Source organism: Pseudonaja textilis, chromosome 2 (assembly GCF_049901715.1).
Source record: "Pseudonaja textilis isolate UNSWEBS1 chromosome 2, rPseTex1.2, whole genome shotgun sequence".
Taxonomy (NCBI): Eukaryota; Metazoa; Chordata; class Lepidosauria; order Squamata; family Elapidae; genus Pseudonaja; species Pseudonaja textilis.
In genome coordinates this window covers 100385788-100409115 of record NC_141991.1, presented here as the reverse complement: position 1 = coordinate 100409115, position 23328 = coordinate 100385788, and the positions used below count along the sequence as shown (strand labels likewise).

The window sequence follows — 23328 nt, the reverse complement described above, 5'->3', positions numbered from 1 at the left end:
TACAATAATAATCATTACATCTTTTCATTTGGATTCCGCAGCATATTTCCCCCCCTTAATTTTTAATGAGTTATCAGTATCTATATTACCCTATTTTCTAAATATTTTTAATTGCAGAAATATTCTTATTACCCCGTGTCACCCTGCAGAATCCCCTTTTTAATTCATCAACCATTATCTCTGAAAAAAACAATTTCTTTTCAACATTTCACTATTTCCGTATTTCTTTATTTCATGCACTTGTTTCTTACTGCTTCTCCTCCCCCTCTTTTCCCCATATCTTTTCTCATTCCAGTTTATATCCCTCTCTTAATATCTTCCTTTCCCCTTTTCTGCTGAGTCTTTCTGTCTTTCCCAACTTCACAGGTATTCTCCTTTTGATTGTCTTCTTAAGTCTCAACTTTTTAACCTTCCTTCTTTCCCCACTTCTTTGTAGTGTTCTTTGTGTTAATTGTCTATTTAAAATGTCTTCTCCTTGAATCGACTCATCCTCCTCTGAAGCTCTTTCTTCTTGTTCTTCAATCACCATTTCCATTTTTTCTAACATAGAACAAAGTGATTCGCCTCTTTCCTGTAGTAATTCTCTCATATTTTTAAGTTCCATTTTTAATTCCTGAAGAGATATCATCATTATACACTCTTGTATTTTATGATCGTTAAAGTGCACAAAAAAACCACTTTTACTTTCCTTCTTTCTTCTTTCAATTTTCTAATGTTCTCAATTGTTCCAGCCCAGGGTCTATACCAAAAACATCAATCAATCCCACAGTCAGTCTTTCCTTGCTTTTTTCTTTATTCTAGTTCTGCTTTCACTTTCTAAGATTCTTATTTTGTTTCAATATTTCTTTAATATTATATCCACACAAGTTCATTCAGAAACAGGATGCTTTCCCTTGTTTGAGCTCAAGTTTTTGTCAAAAGGTGGCACTCTCCATTATACAAAGTCTTCACCTTTTTCCCCTATTTTTTTATTTAGGGTTTTTCAAACCTCAATATTCTAGCACAGTCCAGTCTCCAATTTGTAAACTTTATTATTATTATTTTTTGACAATCTTAAGTCCAGTTTTATTTTATGCCTGTTTATTGACAAAATATTTTAGTCCAATTTAGTTAAATCTTTAGTTCCGGCTTCTTCCTTTCCTGGTTTGAAGCCCCGCTTAGCTGTCAGAAATATTTTTTTTCCTGTCCCTTTGTAATTTCGCTGCTCACTTTTCTTTTCTTAAAAATTCCATGTTACCTTAATCTCGGGGTTCTTTTGTTTAGTTGCATCGCACAGTTGTGCCGGTTCAGATGTTATCCACCTCTTTCTTCCCTCCTGCACAAATCTTAATCCAGCTGAGTCCTCCTCTTCGGGGTGGCCATTTTAAACCACCGCTGCAGTCATCTTCGGGGAGAAAAAGACCAAGCCCAGCAGGGGAGATGCGGCTCCCCTCACCCCAGCTTGCGGCTTCCCCTTACTCCGCCGCCCCTCCAAGGCAGCTTCAGTCCCTAATCAGAATGATCGGGGCTCTCCAACGAAAGAGCATGGAACACAGAGAGATGCGATCTACGGTCTGTCAGCTAGGAGGCTCCGCCTTCTTCCCAGGAAGGCCTATTCTTTCTACTAGTTTTATCTTACTACAGTATGTCCAAACTGTATCATTTATTTTTTAAAATGTTTTTAATTTACTAATACTGTATGCTGCTCAGAGAATTCTAACTTTTGAATGATATAACATTGGAACAAAATAAACTAAATTAAAATGTGGCTATTACTACTGCTAGACATGTGAAGGGGAGATCAGGACAAGGTCAGTACTCATTAGTTCTTCATTTTTTCCTCATTGTAGATCTAGTGTGCTTGACTGCAAATATTGATGAAGTCATAAAAACCTCAGGACGATCATATTCTGTAAGTGGTAATGTGATTTTTCTGGAATAGAAGCCATAATGGGGAAAAGTTACGTGAGAGGTTTCTGGATTAGTTTGGCAAATCAGGAATTTGCAAATCTGTATTTCAAATGCAATCTATTGCTAAATTGCTGTGTGTGCCTGCTTGCTATTGGAGACATTGCTTAATCAGAGTTTTCAGAATTTCAGTTGGTTTAGTAATTTTTCCTTTTTTCATTATTCCTAAAAAAATTAAGACTTTTTCTTCAACTGGTTAAAATTTGTACTTATTAAATGTTTTATATCGATCAAATTATTAATGCAAAAAAGCCTCCTGCTCCCTTCTCAGAATTGTCTATAGAATATATACCAGATAATTTAAATATTATAGTATAAAATGCAGTTCTTCCAAGAGAATTTAATGTATGGCTTTTGATTTTTAAAAAATCTTACAAGGTTATATGTTATCGTTCAGAGAATATAACAATCTTTTTTGCTGGAGCAAATATAGGTAATGATGGAAAAGAAAAATTAGCTAAGAAGTGTTTATTTAATATATTATTGAGTAGTATAAAGCAAATAGTTTCATTAAACCTTTAACAAGGATTATTTCTAGTCATACCTCAGAATATCTTGTATTTTCTACCACATTAAAAAAACCCTGTTTTTAGGGAATGATTACATTGCAGAAATAGTTAATCACCTTCTTTCTAAAGTCCTTGCTCAATAACCAATCATTTTATAACCATTCAAAGTTATGACTGCCACAGAATGGGTGCTATGATTTTTAAGGAACCCCTGGCCATCATAAATGACACTGCCCATCCTCTGTGGTCATATGATAGAATGTTGTACAGGTCAACTTATGACTGGTTGTGATGTTCTGCGATCACATGACTGCAATTCACAATGTTTTGAACACCCTTTCAAATGAATAGGTTCACTTAACAACCATGGCATTCATTTAATGACTGCCTGCCACAAAAAATTACTTATCACGTGAGTGCTTTGACTTATGATCCAAATGACTTAATATGGTATTTTTGGGCTCAGTTATGGTCATATGTCAAGGACTACCTTTAATACTGGAGCTCCAATCCATTAATGGTTCCCTGAGCAAGACAATATTATTTCAAACTGAAGAAATCATATTCATACTTTTTCTGTGTTACATCAGATTATTTTTAATGAATAACAGCTTTCTAAAATTGTATTTTATGATGTCAAACATGACTTACAGAGTTTCCTGTGGTCCCAACACATGACTCATTTAGCTGTATTGAAAAAATGCTTAAAAATGGAAGGCAACTCAATACACATCTTTATTTATTTGGATATACAGTAGGTTTGGCTGAAGTCCAATTTTTATATTCAGAACATCTTTCATTTTCTTTCAGCTAATGACAAATACTATACGAATGCGCAACATCAGCCTCAGAAGTACAGACCAAAGATCTTTTACTGTATTCCTTGACAAGGATTCCAGGCGAGCCTATAAGAATGTTATCAGGTAGTCTTTTTTAATGAGCAATAATTATTGATTCTTCTCGGTCAGTTTCTGAAGTATGAGAATGTATAGCAAATCACCCTAAAAAGCATTCTTATTTCCTTTAAGCTTTCAAAGTAATTAAAAATACTTTGGATATGTATGCTTAGCTGTTCTGATTAGACATTCTAGGCTGCTGATCATCACAGAAATTATGTCCTTTGCAAATACAGGTAGTTCTTACTTACCAACTGCCTTGTTTAACAACCATTTGAACTTACAACTGTTGAAAGAAATCCAGCTTTGCATCCAAGTCTCACACTTATGCCCATTACAGGATCCCACGGCCATGTGATTGCCACTTGGGCACTTCACCATCGGGGCACAATTATGTCTGTTGCAGTGTCTCATAGTCACATGATTTTCCAGAATTATAGAGAATATTGAAGTGAAATTGCAAGTCACAGTCATGTGGTGTCTCACATAACCACCATGGTGATTTGCTTAATGCTGAAGGCAGAAATGAAGTGAAAAGTCCAGCATGGTCATATGGCATTTTGCTTAGTGACTGTAGCCCTTAGTGACATAATTGCAGGTCCCAATTTTAAACAGAAGGTGAGACCTACCTGCATTAATGGGTATAAGACAACTTAACTCATCTTACAAGTCAATGTTGATAAGTGCCTTCCTACACCAAATTCACTAGGAAAAAATAATTAAAACAATTGTAGCTAACTCATTCTAGCTACAGTAAGAGACATCTAATTTTTCCTCAAATCAAATATTATCATTTATAATATTATCATATCATATTATCATTTCATCAAATATTATAAATTATAAATTATTGTGTGCTTAGAATATATGGATTGCTAATTAAACAACATTCCCCAATTTTTAAATGATATGGTCACTCACAAAGGGATTTTTGAAAATAGAATTATGTTTGTATCTTAGATATTTAGTAATTGAAATTGTATTGGGTTTTGTTTTTGTTTTTTTGCAGTATTCAAGTGTTTCCCTGCCTAGAACCCAGCTACTGTTTGCAAAAATCAAGAACAAAACAGACCAAGTTGCAAGAGGAAGACGACGATGATATAGGACTGGCCAAATACTTACCTAAGTCTTTACTGTTACCCATCAATACTTTTGCAGGCATTATTCGATAAAGAAGCTGATAATCCCAACCTTTCAAATCTTTTTTTGAGTTTCATTAGGAATTAATCCAATGAAAGAAAGATATCAAGATAAAAGAAAAAAGTATTGCCAAAAGAACAAAACTGGCTTTTAGCAATAGAAAAAAGAAGAACTCATCCAATATAGGAAAATTTTGTAGCTTTGCAATAGCATGACAGGCCTAAGGAATCAGAACAACTCCATGAATAAGCCAAAGCAGTTTATTTATTGTTGGTGACAAGTTTACAAGAATCTTGCCAAACTGACTGCATTCCTTGAGAACCAGGGAATAAGGGCTTCACTAGTCTGGCCTTTGTGGCTTCCTACCACAGACGGACACAGTGCTGTTGCATCTCTTTACTCCCCCCTCTCCTTTAACCAGTGATTCTACCACATTGCATGAGATAAAAGAAAGTGGGCTCTGATGCAGAAGAAAACAAGGTATGAAATCTTTAAGCTACTATACTGTGTTTTCTTTGAATACAGCAGTTCTTTTTTACGAGATTAAGAAAGAATTGCTTTCATTTTATCATGTGTATGGTAAATGTAATTAGATTCCTTACACAGAGGCTTTAATTAAATCTCAGCTGAGGCAGGTGTTGTCATAAATTTATCACAGATAAGCTTATTAAAAAAAACCCATAGATAGATAAGCTTTGTTCCAAAATTAAGAATTTAGATTCAATGCAATGTTTGCAATGTTTATTTCATTAGAAAATAAGTGGAAGAATATTAAACAAATGTGTGCATGAATCCGTACACGCATAATCATGTAAGAACCATAGTGGTGCAATGGTTAGAATGCATTACTACAAGCTACTTCTGCTGACTGCTGGCTGTCTGCACTTTGGCATTTTGAGTCCCACCAGTTCAAGGTTGACTCAGCCTTCCATCCTCCGGAAGTCGGTAAAATGAGGACCCAGACTGTTGGGAGCAATACGCTGACACTGTAAACCACTTAGAGTGGGCTATAAAGCTCTGTGAAGCGGTATATAAGTCTAAGTGCTATTGCTATAATGGTAGTCAAAGAAATAAGAAAATTTATAAATTGTATAGTGACTGCCTTTATTTCTGATTGTCCCCTTTTGCTTATATATGAGCTTATCTACATTCAATACATTATCTACATTCAATACTTTTTCAGGAAGCTAGTATTTATTTCAGCAAGTCTTTTGGTGTTACTTAGCACCTCGGCTTGCTTTGGTCATCTTGACACCAATGGTCTCACATTGCAAGAAACCTAAATTTGTTACTTGAATGCTCTGTTGTTATCCCTCTTTCTCACTTCCTCCTAAAATAATGTCTTTGTGACCTTCTTTCCAATTGTTTTCTAACTTTATTGATATATTTTCTCTGGCCTGGAGCTTAAGCTTTACCTTTCCCACTCAATCATGGGTCCCTTGGGTTTAAAAAAAAAGCATTTTATTGAGTTATAAGATACAAAATACAAAAGTAAATAGGAAGGCAGTGGGGGAGAAAGAGGGAAGAGAAGTGAGGAAGGACTGGGAAAAAGAAAAGTTATTTTTGACTCCCTCTGTTGCAGTAAAATAAAGTATTAACATCAAACCCCACAACTTTTTGCTTTTTCATACTAATATAAACTAGCCATTTCTATAAGTATCTATGGGTCCCTTGGTTTTGATCTTGTTTTATGTCCTGGGATTTTCTCAGCCTCATTTCAGTCTCTTTTTAAAATGCCTTTGTTCTCCAGTCACATTATGTGTCTAAATAAATGTTTTTAGTATACAGATAAATGTATCCTTGAATCATCCCAGTTAGTCCATGCAGTTTTCTTGGCAGTGTTACAAAATAGTTCTTCAGTCTTACCTGCACCACCACACCTTTGCACTTTTAGTCTACTCTGGAATTCCCAGGCAACCCCCTCATTTAAAAACTGACAGGGCCAAGTGCTTAGCTCTTAATATCAGCCAGGCTCAGCTGACTGCTGCCATCTACTTGTGATTTTATTGAGGTCTGTTACTATACAGATCTATTATACAAATTGTGATAATATATAAAACTCATTCTATTTTGCTTCACTTGTGATTTTGGGACCTGTAATTTCATGAAATGCATATAACCATACCTGTATCAGGTTGCTGAAGAGTGCTTTGATTGTGAAGTCAACAGTAGGTGATTATCCTGAGGCACAGGTATTGTAAATGAATGGATCATTCCTATATATGATGGAACAGTAGGACTAAATGATCGAAGTTGAATAGAGTATGTTCCTGCCTCCTACAGTATTAAAATATTCTGTTTTTCATTTTACTTACTGGCCCTCACTGGGTCTTCAGGACAGTTTAAGAAATAATAATACCGGTAAAATGAAATGACAAAAATAAAAATTCTAGTAAAGTATGAACATCACAAGGGAAGAAAATAATCATTTTAGAGATGTTATGAAAGTTTATCTGCTTTCTGCAGTCAATGCTATTACACTTTTTATATTGCTTTCTATTCAAACCTGATTTTAATGCACACGCTCTCCCTATATATAACATGAATAGTGAAATGCATATAACCATACCAGACAACAAGTTTTATGCAGCATGATGGTCATAGTTCTCAAAGGCAGCCTTTGTACAGTTTTGTCTTTCTATTTTTGTAAATAATGGATAGGTATGGGCATAGGGTTCCTTTAATTGCATAATTATTTTAAATAGACAAAAGCTGGAATATGGAAAGGATCATATTCAACAGAGCAATAATACAAATTATATAGGTTGAGCAGTGGCTGATAGAAAAACAGATCATATAAAACTAATATTTTCATGAGCTGCTATGAAGATCAATCTCTTTTTAAGAAATAAAAACTATAATTTTAAGCATGGTTTAAAGGGTTTCCTAAACATGGTGCTGCTGCTAAATGTTTACAACCCAAAAGTTATTAACTGTTTTGAATATTGAATTATATCTGTATTAAATGGAGATGTACATTGTGTAAATACATTATAAATTATTTGTATAGTTATAACATCTGCTGGAAAGAGGCAGTCTTTAATTTCATTAAATTACTTTTTAAAAAGTTTAATGCTATATGTTCCTGTCATTTTTCTTCCTTAGACAACAATTGGAGGTTATAAATTATATATATATGTATGTGTGTGTGTGTGTGCATGTGTGTGCGTGCGCATGCGCGCGTGCAGGTCTTGGCGTGTTCGGGTCTTTTCCTGTGTAAGATTGAGAGAAAACAAATATATATATGTATGTATGTATATATATATATATATATATATATATATATATATATATATATATATATATATATATATACCAATGAATTGAGATATATAAGGATCCAATATTGCTCCCAGAGTTATTAGAATTTGGGTGTAGGGAGGGAGGGAGGAAGACATGGAGGAATCCTTCATTTAAAATAAAATAGTAGGATCTTTAGCAAAGCTAGTATTTTTTCACTTTATTATGAAATTAAATATAATTTTGTGGGGCTTTTCTCTCTAAAGAATCTAGTAACATCAATTCAAAATAAAAGTAAACCGCACTACTGAATAAACATATCGCCTCCACCAAAAATATTTGGAACCTTGGAATGTTGACAGGGTTGCAAGACATTTTCATTCTAAATAGGAACTGATTTTAGAAGATGAGCTTTTAAATCCCAGTTTTAAACTGGTAATAATCCCTATCAATTATGTTTAATTTCAATTCATCTTATTCACAGCTCACTGGTTGTGACAGTAAGACAATATAATGAGCCTAATACTGTACTTGATCATCTCTGTTTGAGCTGGGATATGATGTCCTTGGGAAACTTGGCATCATGATGGTGCCATGTTTTGTTACTGTTATTCTAAGATTTTGAAACTTTAATTTTCACAGTAAAACCTTTGTCCTCCTTTGTTGCCTGATATCCACACTTCATTTACATTTTTACCAGTTTAAATGAGTTACATGTAAGTTAACTGCTTGGAGAAAAATTGATCATGGTTACAGGATACACAAGTTGCAAAATACATGTTTAGTACAATAAATCCGTAGAAGGGGCAATGCAGTTACAAAATAAAGATAAACATTAGAAGGAACACTGTCTTTAGGAGATGGCGAGACATTACAGGATAAGAGAAAATTAATAGAATAGAGGATAAAGGATAAAGCAAGTTTTCCTTCTAGGAAATGGAAGCAAGACCAGACACTGAAGATTTTCGATTCTCTTATCACTTTCTTTCCAACGGGTCCCAATTTGTATTCCCAACGAACAACAATTTGAAGTTATTTAAGAGTAAGAAGCACTTACTTTTGGAGTGAGCCCCGCAAACTATACTATATTTCAAATCCCGAGAACAACTATGCGAGCATCGGAAGGAAGACTTTGCAAAGGGCAGAAAGAAGGCAAAGCTGGTCTCCGGCGTTTGAACGTCGAAGGAAGGCAGATCACGCGGCCGGGCGCCTTTTCCTACTTCCCAGAATGATTCCTCGTATCCTAGCAACTGTTTGTCCCTCCCCCCCCCCCCAACGGAGGATGAAGGAGCGTTCCAGCAGCTGAGCAGAGGCAGCAGGTGTACACCGCTCTGACAGGTACCCCGGCGCATGCGCAGTCGGCGTGCTCGGAATCGCAGGCCGCCTGGAATAGCGGAAGAAGCCGATTGATCGTTGCTTTCAGGTAAGAGAGGCCCCGTATTCGGCAGCTGGAGTTCAGCGTCGGAGAGGCGGGCGGCCGCAGAAGTTGCCATGGCAACGTCTCCAAGGTGCGGGGCCGAGGAGGGGAGTCCCCCGCGAGCATGAAAATGAGGCGCGTGGGGGGTGGGGGAAGGGGCCGCCGCCCGCGTGGGGCGAGGCTGCCGGTGCGGCTGCTGCTCAGACGGGTGGAAGGCCAGGTTTCCAAGGGGGTTCCTTCACTCATGGGCATAATAAAGGGTCTCATGGCCCGAATGACCAGAACTGGCATCATCAACCATCAGTATTCTACGGCCTCGATTTGCACAAACAAGGAGAAAACGGGCGGACTGTTCTCAAAACCATTTAGTTTTTTTCCTAGAAAGGTGCAAAGGCCATTAGAATAAACGGTTGTTAATATACATCAAGGACTATTTTAAAAGGTTGGATAGGCAAGGCTTTCTAACAAAATGCCCCTCCCTTTTAACATATCATTCTCTCAAATATCCTTTTTGTGTATGTGTTTGTTTGTGTGTGTGTTTGTGTCTGTGTATACTGAAAGTGGAACAAGGTTAAATTTTAAATAGATGCTAATGCTGCCTTCTTAAAATGTGGAGGCTATGTTTTTTTTTTTAAAAAAAAAAGTATCATGGCCCAACTGGAGCTACAATTGGAATCTGGTTATTTGCAGGATTATCAATCTCATTCTGTAAATTCCAGAAGGGGTTGATACCCTCCAGATCCTATGATTAGATGATGTCACCTGATGTGACCCAAGAGGCCTGTCTTCTCTGCCACAGCATCTGCCTTATGAAGCACTTCCCGCCTCCCACATTTGGTTGGCCATAACCTGGCCACCTTTAACAAGACCTGGTTGCTCCTCAAAAGGCCGATGGGGGATGGTATATGAGTGTAAAATACAAACAATTTCTAATAAGTATGCCACGTGAAACCCCAAAGAGAGGTTGTGCCTATGAACATGTAAATGTTCGACAGTCCTCCTATAGATGTAAATGTAGTTTCTGAAAACAAAGTTGTTCATGTTGTCTACTCTTTCCTAGTTGAAGAGTTTTGTTACACCTTATAGCTCTCACTATGTTTTCTTTACAGTTACAAATTCACTTTCAAAACATTTTGTAAAATTGTAATTTTAATATGTTTGGCTCTTATTCAATTACTGACTGATATTGGAGCTTGGTGTTATTTATATTTGATTTGATTCTAGAATCCTAATTCTGTACTGCTAAAGCTAATGCTAATCAAAAATTTGAAATATGAGTTTAATGATGTTATCTCTCATCATTGCTTTTATCTTCCTTTTTTTTTGTTTCCATGATAATACAAGTGTTTTATGTTTGTCTCTTTCTCCAGTCCTAGCTTCAAAAATATATCTCATTTAATGAAACAGAAAAATTCAGTAGCCCGATTCTTAAAATTATTTTAAAATGTGTCTATCAAAAAGCTGTGTTTTATATGTTCAGTACCCTGTAATATGAATTTATGTACTATATATAGCAAATACAATGTTTCTCATTAGTTGCACTGGATCCCATTATTTTGATTAACAACACTTTCAAGTATAAATAGTAACATTTTTCCTCTAAAATAATTTTTGCTTTATGGCACGTATATTAAAAATTTTGGAATATTGTTTAGTTTTTAAATTCTGAATCATTTCTTTAATAATATTATTGGTGACTGATGCCACTCTTTCATACATCATAATATTATATTTTAAATTTATATACATACACATACACTGTTTTGGGTCTTTAGCTTTTTTTGTTATTTTTTAAAAAGGATTTTGTTGCAAACCTGTATGTAAGCGTCCCTTTGAATTTTAAAAATTATTTAATGGTTTTATCTATTCCTTATATAAGAAAGAAATGCCATTTATTTTACTTTGAAAAAGGCTTAGGATAAATGTAATCCTAATCAAACAAAGGCATATTTCAGTGTAATTCTGCTTACCTACAGTGCCCTGAAATAAGCATTAATAAATTAAATGGGCCTGGTAAATGTATAGAGGATTATAGTTTAAGGGAATCAACACATTAAGAAAGGTATTTTCTTGACTCAGAACTTAGGTTTTTCTTTTCATTAATTCCTAAAAAATGTATCTTATAGACAATGTTTTTTCTGTCATAAACCAGTTATGATGTTGTTGCTGTTGTATTTATAGTTGCATTACAGGTTTGATTAGTGATTTGCAGTCGTATCAAATTAAGACATTCAACATATTTGTCCTATGTTATAGAGTACTGATAAATCTGTCTTTGCTTTATTAATTTGCAGGGCAAAAGTGGGAACACAGACTGCTTCTGAAGCCATGAGTACAAATAACCAGTGGGATGTAAACAAAGCGCTTACTCTTGCCAGTCTTTTCCATTTTCTTTATGGTGCAGGAAATGCTTGTGCAATCCCATTTTTAACACTCTACTTTCGGCAGCTTGGGCTGTCTGCACCTCTAGTAGGGATTATAATAGGACTCAAGCATTTAATCACTTCTCTTTGGGCCCCACTCTGTTCCTATCTATCCAAAACCCACAATAAAAGGAAAATAATTATTAGTGGGTCATTGTTTTGCTCAGTTGCAACAGTTTTGCTACTTACACTCATCCCACCAGTGAGCAAAGATATTATTTATAAATTTTGCAACATGAGCCAGCATCCCACTAAACAACTGACTACAACGCAAGTGCCTTATGTAACTATGAACCATCTGAATGCAATGAATGGTAACTCTTTTGCCGATAACAAAATGTGGTCTACAGAATCACTTGGAATGATCTCAAAGGACCAAGAGTCTAAGAAAAAACCAACAGTAATGTATACCTCATTCAAAATAAAAAATATTACAACTCCTATAGTAAACCAAGGTAGCAATGATGTTGCTATAAAGCCACAGCAATTTGTAGATGCCTCTTCTGGTGTGACATCTGGTATTTCTGGGGAAGCTTTTGTCCCAACAGAGCAAAATTTGGAAAAAACTACCGTGAATGTGCCTTCGAAAGAAACTGCTGGCATCATGACTATCAAAGAAAATGCTGACCAAAACGACTTGAGAAGAAATAGTAACTTCACATTTTACAAAACCCCATCAGCTGTTACAGAGGTACCTTATGTACTGAAAAATCTATCAGGGCGCAGGGAAAGAGCACAAGATATAAGCTCTCAGTTACTTCAGGGCACTGACTTCTTGGACAGTGAGCATCAGGTCTTCCTTATGGTGTTAGGTGATATTGTCCTTTGGGAGCTGCTGGCTGGACCACTTGAGTGGATGGTTGATGATAGTCTCTATGAATACCTTGACTTTGTGGATGCTGCTGATAGATATGAGAACCTTTGGATCTGGAGCTACTTGGGAGCATCTGTGGGTGTCTGCAGCACTGCAATATTTGTGGATCAACTGAATTGCTTTCTGAGTACTAATATTCCACGTTTTGCCGTGCATTTTTATGGCTATGCCTTGTTCATGACACTGACGTTACTTGTCAGTACCTTCTTTCCCATTTATGTGTCAGAGAAAAAAGAACATGTCAATAAAACATCCAAAGCTTTGAATCTCATTGGGAGTGACGGTCGAACCATCCTGTGTGCTGTCACCATCTTCCTCACAGGAGCTATTGGCTCAACTGTGCAGAATTTTCTCTTCTGGCAAATGCAAGATCAAGGCAGCCATGAATTATTCATGGGCCTCTCGGTGACTATTGGACTAATTGCTGAAATCCTGCTCTATATCTTCAAAAGCAAACTGCTAAAGGCGCTCTCTGGTGGTGGCACAGTTGCCTTGGGATTAAGTTGCCTGGCAGCACAACTGCTCTACTATTCTTTCCTCTGGAATTCCTGGGCTGTGCTGCCAATCCAGGTCTTCTGCGCCTTCAGCAATGGCGCGTTATGGTGGGCAGTGAACATGCTGACAGATGATGTTGCCACTCCTGGCACAGAAAGGTCTCTGCACTTGGTCCTTCAAGGCCTCTCTCATGGATGTGGAGCCAGTTTAGGCAGCTTTGCAGGAGGGTTTGTTGTGAACAGCTTTGGTTTAGCAATGCTCTACAGAGCATGTTCCATTACCTTAATATTGTGGCTAGTTTTGTTCTTGGTTGCTCAATCTAAATTACCACGACATAAAAGGATTAATTATTCCCGTCTCTTAGCTGCAGATTCTAGTGATATGAGTGATTCTGATTATGATGAAGAGAAAGAAAGGGACTGGCTTGTAAAAGCTATGAAAGATGACAAGTTTACTAGGAATTGGTAACTAAGACTGGATTTCAACAGTCCCTTCATCAGAAAGTAGACTACGGAGAATTAGGGTGAAGTTTTTAGAAATAATCCAGACCGGATCTGTAAGAATGTATTCTATTGGCAAGTCAATTTTATGATGTATATATTTGCTCAGGAAATTATTATAAAGATTTTATAAATATTTTATTTTCTTAAGATTAATTTATTGTACATATTTATAACAAGTCTGCTTTTCTAAAATGTTCATTTTCAAAACTAGGGGCTTTCAACAGAAATATTCTGGAGGTTTTTTTCCCTTGATGAGAATTGGCTTTACAGAGACTGATCATTTTTCTAAACACAGAATTCTTGTTTAATTATTCTTACTTTTAATCACAATTAGTTACTTTAAAAATTTTCTCCTTGTTTTTCAGTATTTTGAAAACTGAGCTGAAATTCTAAAGCACCATTTAATTCTTTAGAATGACATTTTTCTTAAATCTACAGGATACATTTGATCTAATGTTTAAAATATTCATATATTAAAATGTTTCCCCCCCAATAGTTCCCTCACAAATGATACATTAGGGATTATAAATTAGAATGGTCACTTATTACCTGTTCAAATGGAAAACAAACATGCATAGCATTTGCACATGCAAATTTATATTGATATATTGCAAATCTAGAGATAAATAAAAATATATCTCACCATAATGAAGGAGCCTGCTACTTAGGTGCTAATGATTTTAGCTGCTACTTTCCCTTTTTGTTGTCTTTTAAACCAGATTTGGCCTTCAAATAGAAGCTTCGTCTCTATAAAACGTGGTCACACAAGCAGTTTATAGACGGCTTTAGCATTCTATCTTGCATTAATAATATTTAGAAAATTCTTATGTTTCTATACATCTTCAGGATATATGGAAAATATTATTTTGGGTTTTTTTCTGTATGTTTTATTATTCCAGTATAAAATATGACCTTTTGTAAATATCAGCGATTTTGTCTAAATATACAGTGGTAATACAATCTGGTTTAACAGATTCTTTGCTCAGAACAAGAAGGCAATAATAATAAACTGCTTTGAGGGCTACAGTCTCACGGTAAAGCATCTGATTCCCAACACATTTATTTAGAAAATGCACTATTAACAATAATTGCCTTTGTATGTACAATTACTGAAGAATGGGCTAAAGTTTCAGAAGAATGTTGTAAGAATCACGGGAAAATTTTTTTTTCCAATTTCATGGTAGAGATAAATTCACATGCAAAATTCAAAACTCTACAAGTTTTGCTCCCATTTTGCAGTTAATAGTAAGCATCAGCTCACTATTTTTCCAATAAAAACTGTTGCTGCTAACAAGTTGCCTTTTGATTGGAAGAAGTTTGGCTTTTCATTACAACAAAATAAAAATCCATCCATAGATCTTGGGAATGGAAATTGCTTGGGTGATTTTACAAATATTTTTATTGTTTTATTTAAAATCTAACATATTTAGCAAAGGAATGTAACTTGGGAGTTTAGAAATAAATATAGGAGTTCCATTTTTGGAATTTGCAATGTTGTAATTTACAAAATTTAAACCACTCAATCTACAAGCATAGGTGTACCTCCTTTTGCCATTCTCAGCTATTTTTTAAAATAAGGTGCTTATGATTTCAAATTGAAAATTCACCCAATTCCATATGTATGTGTTACCAAGCAATTTTAAATAAATGTTTGCGTGTATGGTAGGCATAAATCTTGCATACTTATACTTAGCTAAGAAAATCAGTGTATTCTATATTTATAAAATAATAGCTTCTCATTTCTGGAAAGCACAAAGAATGCACCTTCTTTTCATTTATTATAAAAACTGATTATTGGTACAAAAATGAGGGAAAAAAGCATTGATTTGCTACACAGTATTATGTTTTCAGTCAGAGGACAATATAATAACTGGGGGAGGGAGACCTAATTTATATTTATCGGTAAGAAATGGATCACATTCCAGATTGCCAGTTAAGGATTATCCCTGGTTCAGATTTACTTTGTAATGTACAGACTTTGTAAATAGTAAACTTATACAATGGCTTTATTCTATTGCCAGAGTCATTTTGAACTTTTATTTAGTCAGTTATTATTTTAATATTGCTTTTCCTAAAAATCAAAGTCAAAACATATAGCAGTATTGGCCATTAAATATTAAACAATTTGGATTCCTAATTGTTACATAATTATTGAATTACTTGTTAGTAAGATCAGAGAGTAAAAGAAATGAATTTATAAGCACTGCCATGCCATAGACCCGTATTTTTAATACCCATGCTACTATACTTTTAAGACTGTCATCACTGGAGGCTGAATGCTGGTGTTGGGGAAAGGATTACACAGGTAATCTTCAACATATGACCACAATTGAGCCCAAAATTTATGTTGCTAAACAAAACAGATGTTAAATAAGTGTTGCCCCACTTTACGACCTTTCTTGCTATAGTTGTTAAATTAATCACTGCAGTTGTTAAGTTAGTAACACAGTAGTTAAATGAATTTGGCTTCCCCAATGACCCTTTTTATAACTTGATACCATATTTTTCTGAACGTTACACATCCTTCACAGGCACCGTATTCACAATGAAAACTTTGAAGGAGTGTTTCACCTTGATGATTTGAAGTCCCCCTTTGAATATGCTTGTCAAACAACGCCCCACTTTAGTGTATTTCTTTTATGTTGCTTTGGGATCTTTAGCATTTCTAGCAGGTAAAATATCTGTGCCTATTTCCATTCCAGATTAGACACTTTTTTGCATGGAGACAGGTCTCTCCTGGCTACAGAACTGCTGTATGAAGTTTTGAGGTGACAGAAAACACCTTTTCCTGCAGAATAACATCACCAACTCAACAAACTCTATCACCTCCATAGTATGAAGCATCTTACTTAGGCAATGTACTGATGAGAGACGGAGAGAGAACTTTCCAGGAAAATCTTGAAATTCCAACCTGATTCTGCCTAATTGCATCCATTTTAATATAAAACAAAGCAATCTCATAATGTGCCATAAGTTTTCCAGTCATGCCAATAACACAACATTCAGCATTTCTTGCCAAGAACTGATAATAAAACATACACCGCTTGACTGACAAACATTATTTGAAAGCATTTTTATGTAATTTGCAGGCAAATCTTACAAGATCCAGTAACCTAAAGATTTCCGTTGTATGAAAAGTCACCGTTCCATATATACAAATAAATCCATTTATTTATGAATAATAAATAAAATAGATCCATTTTTCTGCTTAAAGGAGAGTATTAGTTTACACTGATCCCAACTTTGTAAATATATTCTGTTTTGTATGTCAATTAACTGGCAATATGCTAGAAATTGGTCTTGTCTTAGGCAAAGCCAGCTATGTAATCTATGCATCTTCTCCTTCTGATATGCCCTTTGTAACCCCTAATGATGCCTTCTGAAATCTCTGAGTTTTGACTTGTTTCATTATTGATGAACCTAAATATGAATGAGCCTTTCACGTACATTCATGGGGTAGGGTGTCTCAAAGGAATCAGATCCAGTACTCTGATTTGCTTAAGATTTCAGTTTGCCAGGTACCAGGTGAGGTACCGGAAGAGAAATATATTAACAAAAAAAGACTAGGAAAGATGTTCCTCGTAATTTATTCTGAAAATACATGAATCAATCTTGACTTTTCCCAAACTATTTGCTATACTCTGCAAAAGAAATTTGCTGAGGACAAACTCAGTGGTGAATTAGTGATGAAGTATATGCCAAAGGCCTGACATATTTTTAACTGCATATTTTTCTCAATTCTGCTTTTAGCAAATAGGTCACATTCTTTTTTTCTGTGGAGCAGGGCACAGAAACAATATTATTTGTTCTCCTTCTCTACCTCCTCTTCCAACATCGTCCATGATTACGTTGAATTTTAAAATATCAAAATGGGATTTTCCAATGAATGACTTTGTTGATCAAAGGTATAATCAGGATGCAACTATGAAAGGCAGATCTGAGTCTACACAATGTCCTTTTAAGCTGTTTTCCTTGGTTGCTAGTTCTACCTACTACTTCTTAACTGATGGTAAGAGAGCGGTTAATTCCCACTTAGTTCTCATAAGGCTAAAAATTGGAAATTTCATGAAAAAAGTTTCCTTTCTGTTCACAGGGGCTTCCGTTTTTGAAAAAGTGGTTCATATTTTTATCCTTTGCCTATTTTTTTTTAATTTAAATACCCAATTTTTCCTATCCACAATGGAATTATAAATGTAAGAGGACACAATGTTGAAACTTCTAGGCAATGCTTCATTCAATGAAATGAGTCATTTTCATAGCTTGGAACATTTCTTCATTTTACATATGTAGTACAGATGCAATGCTATCTTAATTACAATTTATTTACATACTTACAACAATCCCTTAATTAGGAAACTTATATGGAGTATGGTTTCCAGAATTCTTTCCAACCCTTTGTGATTAAGTGGGACCAAGGAAGAGTATTTATACTGGAGGAGTTAATGGTGTTCTGAGCTTTAGTCTTACTGCCACTCCCATAGGGAAGTATTAGGAAAAATTTAGCTGGAATGTTTTTCTCCATAGATCCCAGTTGGATATGATTTTTATTTTTCTGGCTTCTCCTTCCAAAGCATACATGTTAAGTTTTTGGAGAATTGTTCTAATTTTGGATAGATCAAATTCCGAGTCTCTTAGCCTGTCAATAGTACCAACTCTCAGTTTCAATAGCTGATTGTTGTTGTTTAATAAAACATCTTTGGTATAATCTTTTGTTTTGCAGTTAGGTTTGTTTGTTTGTTTAATTTATTGAGGTCTTTGACCAGTCTTGACAATAAAAGAACACAGTAAAAAGAGTAATAGCTTAATACAGCAGCTAGTTATTAAAATGATAGGGCAATAAAACAATGTATCTAATTAAAAATTTTGCACAGTTGTGTAACATGGTGAAAATATTAGGCCACCTGATATATGAGTGTAGAGTTAGCATCCCTTAAAAAATAATATATATAAATTTTATATGCATGCTCTCATATTTGGGAATAATTGGGGCAATCAGTCGAGATCTTGGGGCATCATAGAAAGGGCACCAGATGAGAACTCTTCTCAAGTTTTCTTCACATTATATACCACAGGATAGGCTATAGAAAGCCATGCCTGTTTGTGAATCTACTCAAAACCCATACATAACATTGTCTAGGGAGATTCTCAGTCATCCAGCTCATGGTCATCCCAGATGCTTTTTCAAGATCTGAAGAAGCTTCTTGGGTGAGAAGCAAAACGTCTTCAAAGAAAAACCAGAAAGTCCAGTTGCCTTCTGAAAAAAAGCATCTTTGGTCCAAACATGCATTTTGCTCTAGTAGTTGATAAGCAGAAGTTAAGAAAAATACAGTCTTAAAAACCAGGAGGGAACTTCGGGGAGAAGAAGGGAAAAATTGATAGGGAAAGTGTAACGGCTGGCAAGCTAAGATGAATCTAACCAGTATTGGTAGTTGAAGAGAAGTTACTGGTTTTAATCAACAGCAATATTGGCTGGTAACCTGAGATGGACAAAGAAGGGACATACTGCTGAAAATGTGCAGGTTTGAGGAGAGGCTGTGTGAGGTAACATTCTCAGAAGTGGAGCATGAAACAACCCAGAGACGAATGCTGAAGATAGGGGTCTAATATGGGACAGATTCTGTCCAGTAGGGAGAGCTCTGGGGAAGCCAGAAGAGGAGCTACTAAGTTCTGTTTCCTTCTGTTAGGCAAGGACAGGCTCACTGAGGGAAAAGGCATCCAGTAAGTTATTCAAACAGGAATAGAGTCTCTAGAAATAGAGAAATATGTGTTCAGGTGGCTACATTAGAAAACGTTTAAGCTACACAATTTCCAGTAGAGGAAAAATAATATTTTACAGTACATTTTAAATCTAAATCCATGCCTTCATTCCAGATCAAAATGCAGGAGTGTCCAGGGCTGGCTTACCCAGGAAACAATTTTGCTAAAGAAAATGGCTCAGATTGAAAGTATTTGTTTTAATAAAATGGATAACAGTCTCAAGAGGTGTTTTGCATTTGTTTTTTCACCAAAAGGGATAAAAACTATGAAACCACTATTATCACATGCAGCAGTCAACTTTAAATTCCTTGTTCACCTAAAATAATCCTTATTATTTGACCACAAACTCTGTTCTACACACTCTACGCGGTGCAACATTATACTGCACTTTTGCTCACAGGGTAATTAAGTAAGCATCTGGGCTCAGGAAATGTCAGTTAAGGAAATGTTAAGAAGGTGACACCACGATATGACTATGACTATCTTAGAGGACAAATCCCAATTTCCAAATGACCAGAAATGATAGGCTTGAACATTGAACATACTCTCAAAAACATAAGCATCCATGGTAGATCAGACCATGCCATCATCTATTCCACCATTCAACCTCAAGGCCGCCTAGTGGGATTCCCTACTGGAAAAGCCATAAGGAGAACATGAGCGCAGTTACTTTCTCCTGCTTCTTTCCCAATCAGGTATCTTAGCAACTGATGTTTGGAGGCATGTTTCCTTGGATACTAGGATAATAGGAGTAATCTTAATATTTGTTCATATTTCTTTTTTAAAATCTTCTAATCTGATGGCCACTGCTAGAGAATTAGGTAATTAATTCCTCAGTTTAATCATGCCCTTGAAACTGGATTATCAAGCTGAGCATTTCTGGATCCGACTAAATGCTCTCTAGTCCACCGTACATTGGCCAAAAGGCTGACACTTATCATTTTTGATGCGAATTCAGCATATAGAATGATAACACAAAGCGAATGGGGACATCATTTCTAGGACATTGTATTTTTATTTATTTGTTTATTTTGTGTGTGTGCTTTTTGGATTTTTAAAAAAAATTGTTTTGGAAATTATGTTAATTGTATCCAGGGATTTACACTGACAATTTTTTTGAGGTTTCAAATGGCACAAAATCATGCTACCAGTTTTTAACCACTAAGGTAAGACAGACATGGGGTGGGGGGGTGGGGGGGAGGACTTGTGAAAAAAAAGTCCTTTAGAGAAGCAGAGGTTTCTGGGATATCCATTCTTGTCCTAGAGACAGACCACAAGCATCAGTCTTTCCCAATTATACTACTTTACAGTTGATGTTAAGCAATATTTCATAACTATCACAGTTATTATAAGAAGTGCCTTTAGCCATTATTACTCCTGATAATTGATTCCATGGTTTAACTGTGTGTTGTGTGAAGAAAAATACTTTTGACCATTATGAATCTTCCACCATTCACTGGTTGACGTTTTAAGATTCTTTCTCTGCCTGAAGAAACAGTAGGAGTAAGTTCTGAACAAGTAAGTAAGAAAAGCAAAGGATGTGTAGCTTGCAGAAGCAATTCAAGTTTCAAATGCTCCTATTAAGAAAGTAACATATATAGAAATGCTCTTAAGTTTCCCAAGCTGAATTTAAGACGTGCTTGAATAGGTTGGACAATTGGTTGTCAAAACTCTGAGGTGTGTCAAGTATTTCTGTTTCATAGCGCATCTTTCATTCAATTTTCTGCAAGGCCTCATCTCATGCTGGAACTCCTTTGGACTAATGGCACATTTGGAATTTGGAACTTTCACAAAAGTACTTGTGTTGTCTACTTCTTTATAAACACAAAAGGGTGGATGAGCCAACGAGACAAAATGTTCTCCTACTAAATAAAGACAACATTCAAGACACAACAGAAATTCATTTTATTCTGCAAAATAGCTTTAGAAATTCAAATGTGACTTCTGAGAAATCTGAACTATGTGCTTAATGGTTTTATATAACTAGGAGTTATATAAAGCTAGGAGTTAGCTCAAAACTTTTGGGAAACAGCAGACAAAGGATTGAAGGGCAGACTCCAATAGGTCGAGGCATATTATTAATTCAAAAACATGTTTTTCACTCAACACTCTAAACTTTCATTAAACCTATATTTGTTGCAGCTGAGCTACAATTTATATTTATTGATAATCATATGTCAAGCACCAGGGAAAACAGGAGATTCAGGAAGTTCAAATGAATATATTTGTTGCAAGTGTAAGCTCTCTATAAGAATTTGGCCAACTAGCAGTCAAAGGAAATGAGCGGGAGATAAGAAAGGCATAAGAAAGGTGGGCTGGACTTAGCTCTTTTGAGGGTGTGCAGGCACTCATGTCTTACAATGTGTTTGACCCCTCCCTCAGGCTCAGCCTGGTCATCTCCTGCATCATAGTTAAATTTAAGCATTTGGTGCCAATTAACAGAAAAGGCAAAACATATCCCCAAAACAAGATCAATACATTTCAGTTAACAGCCCTGTTATCTAGTAGATATCATGATAGGATAAATTAACTCCATAATTTCCTTGGAAAAACTAATAAACCATACTATAATCTTTATAGATTATCATTTTTTTCAAAGGAAATAACTACATATTAGAAATAAAAAAGTTTTTAAAGGTTTACTCATGAGTCATTTGAGACTTGCTATGCATTCAAATATGATTTTAGGGAAGCAGTGGTGCAAGTCACAATATGTGGCTTTCTGATTAAAGTTGACAGCTTGAATAACGAGCTGTTATACATTATTGCATGGTGGTAACAGAATGCCTTCTGACCTTTGGTGCTGTAAAATTCTGAATATGATTCAAATTCATTGCCATAGTAAAACCTCTAGTATAATTTAGAAGATCCAGTGCAGCTTTACTTTTTGGTTCAATGACAATCTTTACTAATAATAAATTGATGTTAAATGGGAAAATGGTATTCAATTATTGCAGCATTGCTAGGAGTTGTTAATGCTGTTTTAACTAGAAGACTAATGAGGGAATACAGATCCAAATGTCATGACAGGTTGCACCACCAATGGTCTGTCTTGAATAAGGAAGTAACCTAACTGAAGTTCTGTGCTTAAATTTTCTCATTTTTTTTACATTGCTCAAGAGTGTGTATGAAAATTTTAGAGCAGATCCAGTGACTCATACAGCAAACAAACAGCAACATAGTGATACACTTCCAAACAACATTGTTAATATATTAGTCTTGCTACCTGTTAGCTTTTCCCTACCCAAAAAAGCCCAAACCAAAATTAAATTAAAATTCCATCCACCTTTCCCAAACATACAATTAGTGTATTTAAATTAAAACACTCCTAGTACCTACACTAGTTCATCCTCATCTCTCCCCTGCCCCCACCCCGCCCACTCCCACCCTGCCTGATAGAGTCAACAATTCAAGGCCGTAACTATTTAAAGTCTCTGCTCCAGGAACTAAACTCCTAGTCATGGCAAAACAAATCATCACAAAATGACGACTGTTCTATTCCTGGTGTATGTTTAGCCACCATAAAGATGACTAATATGCACATTTTGCAAACAAAAGGCAAGTGGATTTGGAGTTTACTTAGCACCTGCCAAAATACATGTCTTTATTTGAGGCAGTTTCAACTATTCAATTTAACCAGAAAGCTTTATTGTGGAGAAGAAATGTGAAGGAGTTCCCCTTCCAGCCATGGACCTGCTGTGACAAGAGACTATTGGACTGTCTCTTCTTGGCCCAGGGTTGTCTTATGCTGCTACAACTAAACACAATTCATATATTTTATTTCTTTTTATATGGCCCAACTGCCAGAGACTTTGGGGATATATGATGATGGTGATGGTGGTGGTGGTGATGATGATGATGATGAAGATGAAGATGATGATAATTGATCATTGCACAGTCAGCCAGATGTTCAGACTGGGTTTGGCATTTTTGACTACCTATCGAGTCCTTACCAAGGACCTGGGATAGGCAAATCTGGATGTTTGATGGTGTTACAGATATCGTTGCAGGATGGAAGCTGTTCGAAGTAAAGCCGCCTTCTGCAATTGACTGATGGCAAATTTGTCAGTGCCTATGGTGTTCCAGTGGTGCTCCAGTTGTTTTGGAATTGCACCTAAGGTGCCTCC

General features: G+C 35.7%; 2 protein-coding genes across 9 annotated transcripts in view; both read left to right on the top strand.

The window, feature by feature from the left end:
- The window catches only part of PIK3R6 (phosphoinositide-3-kinase regulatory subunit 6), a 38373-nt gene extending 30808 nt beyond the window's left edge, over nucleotides 1-7565 (top strand). For 5 of the 6 annotated variants that reach the window (XM_026696195.2, XM_026696192.2, XM_087924720.1 and 2 more), the window contains 3 exons: nucleotides 1830-1891; nucleotides 3267-3379; nucleotides 4362-7565. In XM_026696195.2, coding sequence (XP_026551980.1) covers nucleotides 1830-1891; nucleotides 3267-3379; nucleotides 4362-4524 — 338 coding nt within the window. In that variant the 3' untranslated portion in view covers nucleotides 4525-7565. The remainder of the gene's footprint in view (nucleotides 1-1829; nucleotides 1892-3266; nucleotides 3380-4361) is intronic. The other variant, XM_087924722.1, reaches the window with a different exon arrangement.
- On the top strand, nucleotides 4847-13575 carry MFSD6L (major facilitator superfamily domain containing 6 like). 3 transcript variants are annotated; one of them, XM_087924723.1, is made up of 2 exons: nucleotides 4847-4972; nucleotides 11444-13575. In XM_087924723.1, the coding sequence occupies exons 1-2, from the start codon at nucleotides 4956-4958 to the stop codon at nucleotides 13407-13409; spliced, it is 1983 nt and encodes a 660-aa protein (XP_087780849.1). In that variant the 5' UTR covers nucleotides 4847-4955; the 3' UTR covers nucleotides 13410-13575. The 3 variants fall into 3 exon arrangements, with proteins under 3 accessions (XP_087780849.1, XP_026551982.2, XP_026551981.2); XM_026696197.2 differs by lacking the exon at nucleotides 4847-4972 and adding an exon at nucleotides 9051-9155; XM_026696196.2 differs by lacking the exon at nucleotides 4847-4972 and adding an exon at nucleotides 9134-9240.
- The last annotated feature ends 9753 nt before the right edge of the window (nucleotides 13576-23328 follow it).